Source organism: Nestor notabilis, unplaced genomic scaffold (assembly GCF_000696875.1).
Source record: "Nestor notabilis isolate BGI_N333 unplaced genomic scaffold, ASM69687v1 scaffold28227, whole genome shotgun sequence".
Lineage (NCBI taxonomy): Eukaryota > Metazoa > Chordata > Aves > Psittaciformes > Psittacidae > Nestor > Nestor notabilis.
Genome location: NW_009938254.1, coordinates 22,304 through 33,257, shown reverse-complemented (window position 1 = coordinate 33,257; position 10,954 = coordinate 22,304). Strand labels below are relative to the sequence as shown.

Below are 10,954 nucleotides of genomic sequence, written 5' to 3'. Positions count from 1 at the left end.
CCCTGTCCCCGGAGGCGCTTCCTCTCCTTCCCGCCGCCTCGGGTCCCCACGGTCCCTCCCGAGCGGTGCGCCTGGAAGCGATGGCAGGAAGGCGTGTGTGGTCATCAGAATTCAACCGGGCTCTAGATTCTGCTCTTCGGAAGTGTCCCGATTTTATGTACATCCTTTCACTCTGTTTTTGTTACTATGCCCGTAAGAAAAGCACCTCTGCCAGCGTGGTAGAGTAACACACCATTTTCCGTATTTCTTTAACATAAATCCGTTCTCACTGTGTATAACGTTAACGTGATGTAGATTTTGGGTAGTAGTCAGAGACCGTGCCTAATAAGGCAGAAGCATTCTTTGAGAAAGTGGGCAGAAAGCAACCAGATGTGATGGGTTTTTTCTTTAATTGCAGAGGAAAGTAAAATTGTAGTTGCTGCTACTTAATAGAAAAAAAGGTGAAGTTGGCAACTCGGAAACCTCTGTTTTTCTCTTCAGAGTCTTCCTTGAAGACAAAGAATGGCATATGTCAAGGGCAGGGGAAGAGCAGAGAAACAAAGTGGCCTAGACACTGGCTCTCTAACAGAAATTCCAAGGCCAGAACAGCAAGAACTGTCTTTTACAAAAGAAGGAGGCAGCTGGCCTTCTAAGATTTTTTTTTTTTTTTTTTTTTTTTGTATTTAGAGAGCAAATATTATTAGATATTACTTTTCTCCCTTCTCTTACGGGCCACACAGTATGTTTTACCTTACTCTTTCTTATTTCTTCAGGTCCTTTCTGTGCATCCCTATTCTTAAGGCTTCCAAACCAAAGTTAGACTGATTGGCTTCTCAAACACAACTATGTTACAGATCATTCTGAATTTTCATACTGAATGTGTTTGAACGTAGAACTGAGTTAAATTATTTTTGTGGAATGCAGAGCTATGAGCAAAGAAGCATGTGCAGAACTGCGTGCTTACAAAACCCTTGCCTTTCTCCAATCTGGTATTGGTTATTTTCTGTTTCTCTTTAGCATGCCACTAACTTTTTTGGAAGACTTAAGAGATACAAACTATTGAAAACTGAGTCACTGTTCAGATTTTCTGTTCTAAGCTTACTGTGCCTGAACTGTGTGACTGCTTAGTTGAATATGCAGTAGTTCTTTTCTTGCTGTCTTTGGGTAAGGTTTAGTTTCCTTTTAAACTTTTAAGTGAAATTAAGATGATGAAACCATTGACTAAGTAGATTATTGCTGCTTTGATGAGAAATGACTAGTTAATCCCTTTCTTTTTTGTTAGAAAGCGTAATTCTAAATAATTTTCTTTTTAGCATTATTCAGGACTTGAAGAAGCTGTCTATAGGAATATCCAGGCATGCAAAGAACTTGCGCAAACCACTCGTACAGCTTATGGACCAAATGGTAAATAAATCCTAAAATCATTGTAGTGTTTTTGAGCAAATGTTGTGTTTGAAGAAACACATTGGACTTGCTCTGGAATGCTAGAAAGTCTTTGTGGCTATATAGCTCAGACTTTGTTTTGTTAGCTCTTGATTTATCCTGTACAACATACCTGCCTTTGCCAGGTTTTTGTGTGAGTTTTTGTCCTTTTTGCTGTCTTGCTGCTACATGGAAGCCCTACAAAAATGAAAGGAAAAACAGTAACTTGGTAGATAGTCATAATGAATATACCCATATTATGTCTGGCCAGATACATCAAAACAAAAGTTGTTCTCCAGTATTAATTAAATGATGTACTAGTACTCTTCTGAAGAGAAAACTACTTATTCAGAAATTACTGATTTCTCCACATTGTAGCACGCTCCCAAGGGTTATTTCACAAAAATATTTTAGTTTCTTGAATTATAAATAGGGTTAAAATTTTAATGTGTAAGATACACGTGAAGTTTATGGAACACTATCTGTGTACAAAATGCTGATTTCCTAATGAATGTTTTTTTAATTATTTTCTTTTTCCTTCTGCAAGGAATGAACAAAATGGTTATCAATCATTTGGAGAAGCTCTTTGTTACAAATGATGCTGCTACTATCTTGAGAGAGTTGGACGTAAGTTTTCTTGCTTCAGACGATGTCAGTTGTGAACTAGTGTTTCCGTTCATGGGCTGCTATGGTTCTGAATGTTTTATAAATGCATGCCACCCTGACAGATGATTTACATGTGTCATTTTGTAAATCATTGACATTTTTAACTGGTAAGTTTAACACAGCAAGGAACAGAACTCTTTTGGGAAGCAGCATTAAGTAGTTGCAGGAAATGCTTAATAATTGCCTACTTGTTGTCCCCCAAACCAGTGTAGATTTAGAAGAGTGTATATCTGGACAATGCAGTGTTTGGAAAACTCTGTATGAAATCACTGTTATGTTAATCTCCCAATGTTGGTGGTTGCCACAGTCTCCCGTCTGCTTAGAATGCTTTAATTGCATTTAAAGCAGCTGAGGATATAGCAGCATCCTCCTGTGGATACAGTAAAAAGTGTGGAAAGACTGACCTGTTGTAACCTTTTTTTCTTACTGTCAAGTTCATATTCATGTTTTGATACAAATAATACTTTACTGAATTGTGTACTTACTGATAGAATTAGTGTAAGTATGAAGCATTTCCTTAATGTATTGTGTTAATGCAGGCTAGTTACTTAATCTAATGAGTCTGGCATGTTACTTTCCGGGATAAAATGACAGTGTTTTTATTTCCTCGGAAAGAAAGAGAAAGCAGTGCAATCTGTAAACAGAAAAAACACTGAACTGTGATTTAGACATCTGCTTGGCAAGTTATGTGTCCAAATTCACCTTGAAGGTCTAAACTTCCTGTTGCAGAGCTTGATTGTGAAACTGTTACATCCTGTAAAAATAGTACAGAACCAGTATCAGGGATGTCTGATTTTATTTTCTTCATACCTATCTTTTGCTTACTAGAGAAGTTAGCCAGTTAAGATAATCTGTCCTTCTTTCTTTTTCCAATTTTGTGCATTCTTAGTATCTTTAGATACAATTTAAATTAAGAGAGCTTATAGTGGATGCACAGAAAAGTCTGAAGCTATAGTTTGGATTGTTAGTAACTAAGATGTGTAACTTCTTCTAAAGGTCCAGCATCCTGCTGCAAAAATGCTTGTGATGGCTTCCCACATGCAAGAGCAAGAAGTTGGAGATGGAACAAACTTTGTCCTTGTGTTTGCTGGTCTTCTTCTGGAGTTAGCAGAAGACCTTCTGAGGATGGGGTTATCGGTCTCAGAGGCAAGTCATATTGTCATTATAACTTGCATAGCTTGAATTCACACTCGAATTCTTGGATCATAGTATTGTGAATTGTCTGCTTCCTTCTGAAGTAATTTTTTAGATAGTGATACATGAAGAACAGCAGTATAACAAAAGTTGTGCTGCTTGTGATTTCTTGTTTCCCTTGTAAGCTTTTGCTTTTGTGAATGTTTAATGGCCATTTGAAAAGAACATACAAGCAGTATGAATGCACAATGGTGTAGCAAATATTTCTTGTTTGCTTCACAGGTGATTGAAGGATATGAAAAAGGCTGCAAGAAAGCCCTAGAAATTCTTCCAGACTTGGTGTGCTGTTCTGCAAAGAACCTTCGAGATGTTGAAGAAGTGGCATCTTTGTTGCACACTTCAGTGATGAGCAAACAGTATGGCAATGAGCATTTTTTGGCAAAGCTTATTGCTCAGGCCTGTGGTAAGTGGACAAGAACAGATGTGTGTATGCATCTAAAAAACTGCATGGTTTTGCTTATGATTGTTACTAATGTCTTCATGTAAGATAAAAGGCATGGTTGGTTTGTCACGTTGAATTGCAAGGAATGATTTAGCCTCTGAAATGAGTATAACCTTTATTGTGTTGAACTCTTCACTGGTATTGTGGCTTAGAAAAGGTCTGTGTTTCCTACTAAACATATATAGAAATAGATTTCTAGTCTTTTAAGAGCAGAAACCCATGTTTCTTCCTCTTACCGTTAGGAAGATGTGTTACACTTCATATAAGCTGTTGCTAGTCTCAGCCACAGAACAATGGAAGCAAGACTGTAGTTGTGTTGAGTTGTTTTTTTCTCCCTTTAGATTTCCAGGTAAAAAGCTTTCATGTCTAGTTTTAAGTGTTTTCTGAAAATATTCTAGATCAGACTTCACTCTTGAATGTATGTGTGTAAATGGATATTTGAAGTTAATTAACTGAGCAGCCTGAAGCAGGTGTTGCTTTCTGATTACTACATTGTAAAAACAAAATTTGTTTCTCTTAGTGCAGGTTATTAGCAGATTAAAATTGCCTTAAATTTAGGCAAGCATCTCAAACCATTGAATTTTAGTACTTCAGAAAAACTCCAGGCATCATTTATGGTCATTGTTCTACTTTATTCATTAAGCAGCACAAATTAATTCTTTTTTAATTTACTTCCTCTAAACAGTTTCTATTCTTTCGGATTCTGGCCATTTCAACGTTGATAATATCAGAGTGTGCAAAATTGTGGTAAGTTGGAAGTAGCTAGCTTTACTGTATTATCAAGATAAACAGTTTAAGGAAAGTTAATTTCAGATCTTAGAATTTCAGAAGTGCCTTTTATATTCTTGTTTCTGTTGTGGCATGCATAGTGAAATTGGGAAATTAGTTTTTATATTCCTTGTTTAATGCTCAGTAGTAACTTTCAGAAACAAAAATCATCAAAATCATGAAAGTATACACTCAAGTCAGATATATTAACTGTATTATACACAGGGATCTTGATTACGTCTTTGTTGTAGAAGCAATCTAAGGAGATCAGGCTAAGATACAGGCTGGCAGAAATGTACCCATCTAATCTTGCATTCTTTTTGTCAGGCCTCAGTATGGTGTGTAGGGATGGTATAAGTTTATACCTAGTATGAATTTCCCACTGTATTTTTTTCCTTGCTAATAAATACATAACAAATTGAGCACAGAAAATGTATGTCGTAGGCTTTACCTGGACCATCAAATAATCTTAAAATTGGAACCTGTAAGACAAGTGTTTGGTGTTGCTAAATCAGCTTCGGTCTCATTTCGTTATGCTGCAAGGAAAACTTAGGTTGCTACATTCAAATGAATGTAAGAACTGCCTTTCCTAAAGGGTAGCGCAGCTTTCTGACAATAAATGGTCATTACAGCTTTCCCTCATTCCATTTCTTTCCTTTCAGGGTGCTGGTATCTCTGCTTCCTCAGTACTGCATGGCATGGTTTTTAAAAAAGAAACTGAAGGAGATGTCACTTCTGTCAAAGATGCAAAAATAGCTGTGTATTCCTGCCCTTTTGATGCTATGATAACTGAAACTAAGGTATGTTAAAGCTCAGAATAAGTTATATATCTATTTATGCTCATGTGCTCTTATTTTTAGACTTAACTATAAATATTGTCGACACTTGATGATTGAGATATTTTTGTTAATATTGAGTTCATTAGTTTAAAAGAAAATGTGTGAACCTAATTTTACTTCAGAGGGTTTTTGGGGTTGGCCAGGTGTTTTTGGTTTAGTTGGGTTATTTGAGCTATGTGCTAGAATGTTTGAACCTCAAGGTTGTCTGTAAATGCTAGCGTGCCCTTTTTTTGACTTCTTTTACCTCATTGGCTGTAAAGGGTGGCAGTATTATAAAATAGGATGACTTGGGGTTTATGGATAAGGTTGGGAGACAAAATGATTTGTCAGAAATTTCGAGGCATGTAGTTAACACTGAATTGGTAACAGTGTATGTGTTGTTTTTTACTAGGGCACTGTGCTTATAAAGAATGCTGAAGAGCTGATGAATTTCAGTAAGGGAGAAGAAAATCTAATGGATTTGCAAGTGAAAGCTATTGCCGATAGCGGTGCAAATGTCGTAGTAACAGGTGGCAAAGTGGCAGACATGGCACTTCATTATGCCAACAAATACAATCTTATGTTAGTCAGGTAAGTACTAGAAGAACATAAAAACATTTCATCTACTAGATTTATGAAATGTACTTGCCATATTGTCACTTGCCTCTCAAACAAATTAGAAACAAACTATTGCAGACTGACTGGTTTTCTAGTGACCAAAACATGAGCTGCAATTTGGTTGTTTCATAGCATATGTTTCTTGATAGTATTTCACCTCTGTATGGCATCTAATCAGGGAGTAACTTGTGTATATGGTACTGTTGTTCTGGTTTTAAGTGTCTTTATAGCACAACTGAAATCAAGAATACCAAAACTTGTGGATCTAGTAAGGAGGGATGTGGTCTCAGAGGCACGTAAGACTGTACCACAATGGTTCTGCCTGGTCACAGTCTTCATGTGATGGTTTAGCAATGATGAGATGCCTCCATGCATCACTGATGTATTGATGGGTGGAAGAACTAATTCTTAATACTTGGTTATTTTCGTGGGCCTTAAATCATCTTATCTGTAAATAAAGCATGTTTGTACATACTTGAACTATATTCTGCACAATGTAAGTCAGATTTACTAGCAGCAGCTCTCTTATCTCACGCAAGTAGGTGAACCTTTGTTGGAAGCTATAACTTTATTGGTGGCATCCAAAAAATTTTAACTTCTGGAAACGGAACATGATACTGTAATCTCTTTCGTAACAAACAGGGATCATTATAGAGGTGCTGTTAAGATCCATTCAAGTCTTAATACACTAGAAGATTATTGATAATTTTCATTAATTTGAACTACTTGTTTTTAAATTCTTAGGTTTTGCATAGCATTCCTGATAATAGATAATTGCAACTGAAAGAAACAGGTGAATGGATTTCATAACTTGGTGCAGTAAATTTTGATAGACGTCATGTTTACAGAGTGCTGCCAAGTTAAGAGAATATTTGTATGTGTTAACGTTCATTCTGCAAACATGTTTTTAAAGGTTGAACTCAAAGTGGGATCTGAGAAGACTCTGCAAAACTGTTGGTGCAACAGCCCTACCCAGACTGGTATGGACTTTTCAAATGAGTAGGAGGGAGAGAACTGGTGAGGAGGTTCAGCTCTTAACTCTTGTTTTTCTTTACAGACTCCCCCTACTCTAGAAGAAATGGGTCACTGTGACAGTGTATATTTATCAGAAATTGGGGATACGCAGGTGGTTGTGTTTAAGCATGGTATGTTTGTTCCTTACAGCTCCTAATGCTACTGTTATAGAAGTACAGTGTTCTTGTGTTTTACATGAAACAAACTGAATTCAGTAATGCATGTCTCTGTCTGAACAGAAAAAGAAGATGGTGCCATTTCGACTATCCTCATTCGTGGGTCTACAGACAATCTGATGGATGACATAGAGCGAGCAGTGGATGATGGTGTGAATACTTTCAAAGTACTCACAAGGGTAAGTAACCATTTATCAAAACTGCGCTATATAGATGAGTTTGAAGCAAGACTCGTGGTTGCTTTGTGCTCATTTGCTACAAAGGCTGTAGCAGATACTCATCAGCTTAGGAACCTTCTTGAGGTGTAGAGAGGGCTGTGTAGAGAAGATGGCTGCCAACATTGTTGTGAATACAGTGTATGTGAAAAATGGTGCTCGGCTCAGAAAGTACTGCACTTAGTTTTCTAGTAATGAATGCGTTCTTGAAGATAGGTTGGTTTTACCACATTGTAATAGCAGTCAGCTATTGCTTGACTATTTCCCTAAATGTTTTATAATGCTCCTTGGAAGCAAGGCACAGAGAAAAGCTAGACAGCTTTGTCACTGCGGATAGGTAGGAACTGACTGGTTGCAAACTGAGTTTCTAGTTCATTGGTGACAAGATATGCTTCTTCCACATACTACAGATACGTTTTAGAGGTGGAAGAATTCAGTTCTTCAAAGTTTTTTCTGAGCAGCTTTTGTGGACTTGAATGTTCATCTGTCTTTTTTTTAATACAAGAGGAAATGTTTGTGTATTGCTCAGAAGGTGGCATGCAAAAAATGTTGGACTTTTGACACTTAATGTCTCATGCATACCAGGATATGGACGCAGAGTTAGAGTGCAGAAGCAGTCATAGTTTCTGCGTTTATTTTTGTCTCCAGGAGTTGGCCTTACATATGATTTATGATGATTACTTTTCTGTTAGAAAGACTGGGAGTTTGTCAGTGAATCCTGGTTTGCTAAAGGATAAACAAAATGCTTAGTTTAAAAGAAAACAAAAACTCCAAGCATTTTGTGATACCTTAAACTTAGTGTGCAGTAGATTGGTTTCCTGCATAATATTTCTCAACAGTGGAATTTTGGAAAAGTTAATGGAAAAGGTGAGAAAATCTAGGAATTCTGTTATTAGTTAGGCAAGAGTTTAAATTACTTTATTAAAAACCCAAACCGACCCTCTCCTCAAAAAAACCCAAAAATTAAAATTAAAAAAAAACCCCAAACTCCACAGCCAACCAACAGACACAAACCCCACTGCATTATTTTGCTTTTGCATGAGATGCTATTCCCTCCAAAGGCATTGGAATGAACGAGTAAATTCTGGTAAATTTCTATTGTAATGCATGTTTGTTCTGAAGCATATTCTCAGTAAGTCTGCGTGGAATAAAGTTCTATTGCGTTGTTCGTAGGATATATGCATTCTAAAAATTGAAAAGTAATACCATGAACTTTGTGTTTTGGGATGGTCTGTTCACAGGATAAACGTCTTGTTCCTGGAGGTGGTGCAACAGAGATTGAATTAGCCAAGCAGATCACATCCTATGGAGAGGTACAGCAAATACAGCAAATGGGCTTTTTGATTTTTTCCTTTTATACAACTTAGACACACATATGTGACTTATAAAAATATATATACTTGTTACGTGAAATGCTGATGTGGTTTTCAACTTCACTTTAGACCTGTCCTGGGCTTGACCAGTATGCCATCAAGAAGTTTGCTGAGGCATTTGAAGCCATTCCTCGAGCACTGGCAGAAAACTCTGGAGTAAAGGCTAATGAGGTCATCTCCAAACTTTATGCTGTGCATCAGGAAGGGAACAAAAATGTTGGATTTGATATTGAGGTAAACAAGTCTTTTTGCATTACTTGGTGCTTTGCAGTACAGGGTTATATTTAATATATAGATAATTCATACTGATAGAAGTACTTTTAATTTAAATCATTAAAGTTCTGTGTTGTATGGTCTAGAAGAATAACTTCTTAGAATTGTAATAATGAAGTGGGTTTCTTCCTTCAGTCAGCAAGCAGTTAAATTCAGTGTAGTATAGTAGCCTTCTGTAGGAGGTAAAGTGGGATACTGATGTGATGGAGAATAAGTCTTTAGTAATTACTTATTTTGTATTCCTGCTAATGGATTAGGAATGAAGGTTTTCTGAAGAGGGTAGATGAGATCAGAAAAGCGTTAACTTGTTTTAAACCTGTAACCACGAAAACCCAGTAACTTGCTAGGTAGAAGCCTGAGGAAGTTCTGAACAATGTTTTCCCTCTGATAGGCTGAAGCTGCTGCTGTGAAGGATATGTTGGAAGCTGGTGTACTAGACACATACCTTGGAAAATCCTGGGGTATCAAGCTAGCTACAAATGCAGCAGTAACCGTCCTAAGGGTAGATCAGGTAAGGTGACAAGTAATTTGGGCACTGAACTGAAATCTTCAACAAAGCGTGCAGAATACTAGTCCAGAACATGTGAATCTTGGAATGCAAGACATAAAATAGGATACTTGAAAATGTGGTTTGTTTATTGCTGAAAGCCAGGAAGTCGTTTGCTCAAGAGCTCATAATTTGGAACGTTCTAATGTTGCCACTTCCATAAGATCACTTTTAATGTTTTTGGGGTTTTTTTTTAAGATTTGACGTTTGATACTCCTAGTCCAGAAAGTTAACTTCTGTAGAAACAAGATTTTTAACAAAAGAAACCTTTTCTCTTATATTGTTTTCACATGAAAATCCAGCTTTTAGGCAAAAGAGATGCTATAATCTTAATGATAAAAATGTTAACTTTATATATTTTGTGGAACTTTAGCAAAAATGTATTTGCATGTAAAATTCCTGTAGATTATTATGGCAAAGCCAGCAGGCGGTCCAAAAGTCCCTAAGCAACAAGGACATTGGGATAAGGATGACTGGAAAGATGAGCCTGAAAAATAGTATGCAGTAAGCTCTGTCTCTGGCAGAGGTATCTGTGTGTGTGAGCATATGCATGAGTATATATTGACAAGCACATGGCAGATGATAAGTTTCTTGAGGACACGTGACACGGCTGTCTTAGGTGTGCTGATTGCTATGTTTTGTGTTTGTGCCTTTGCAAAGGAATTTTACTTCTAAAACCAAGCTTCAATGAAGGAATGACAAGTGCAGTTTTAGTTTTGTTTTACTCGTCACTATGGCAAGTACAGAAAAAGAGCCTTTAACATGGTAGGACGAGTGTACTTCAGGCATTTAAAATGCAACTCAAAGTTTAGACTATAATTCAGACTAATAGCTCTGATAATTCTTTCTGTAGTGTGCATCCTGGAAACTCATCACTCCTGTTCAAGCACTCACTTTCTGTAGACTAACCAAAGTCTTAATTTGCATGCAAAAATGAGGTAAAAGCCCTTTTCCTGTGTATCAGGGCTCAGCTTCTGCTATTTACAAGGAAAAAAAAACCGAACTAATTTGTGAGTATCTCAGTTAAATGGGTAAAAATAAGATAGAGGCTTAGGTTCAGGATAGGGAAATTGAATTAATTTTAATGAATGTTGACAGAATCATAGGGCTGTAAGAGTAGGTAGGAGTCTGACTCTAACCTTACCTTTTTCTGTTTCCCTGTTATGTTTAAGATCATTATGGCTAAACCAGCTGGTGGCCCTAAACCTCCATCAGGAAAGAAGGACTGGGATGAAGACCAAACTGCTTGAACGATTTAACTATACTTCTTAAATGACATGATTATGTGAGTCTTTTGATATTCCAGCCAGAGCCTGTCACAATGTTCTGCTCTGTTGCCTTTAAGTTATGAAGGGTGTCCAATGGAGTGCAGAACTTCAGACACACCAATAAACGTACTTGCTGTTAAAATGTTAACTGTCACTTTATTTGGAGTTAGCATGACGTGGT

General features: G+C 37.0%; 1 protein-coding gene across 2 annotated transcripts; it reads left to right on the top strand.

The window, feature by feature from the left end:
- The first annotated feature begins 1,298 nt into the window (after positions 1 to 1,298).
- Positions 1,299 to 10,915, top strand: CCT8 (chaperonin containing TCP1, subunit 8 (theta)). 2 transcript variants are annotated; one of them, XM_010019234.1, is made up of 14 exons: positions 1,299 to 1,383; positions 1,949 to 2,028; positions 3,064 to 3,213; positions 3,484 to 3,664; positions 4,389 to 4,450; positions 5,134 to 5,271; positions 5,702 to 5,880; positions 6,821 to 6,887; positions 6,965 to 7,052; positions 7,161 to 7,276; positions 8,554 to 8,625; positions 8,755 to 8,919; positions 9,350 to 9,469; positions 10,678 to 10,915. In XM_010019234.1, exons 2-14 carry the CDS (start codon positions 1,951 to 1,953, stop codon positions 10,753 to 10,755), a joined length of 1,494 nt encoding a protein of 497 aa, XP_010017536.1. In that variant the 5' UTR covers positions 1,299 to 1,383; positions 1,949 to 1,950; the 3' UTR covers positions 10,756 to 10,915. The 2 variants fall into 2 exon arrangements, with proteins under 2 accessions (XP_010017536.1, XP_010017537.1); XM_010019235.1 differs by lacking the exon at positions 1,949 to 2,028 and having other exon boundaries at positions 1,372 to 1,383.
- Positions 10,916 to 10,954: the final 39 nt, after the last annotated feature.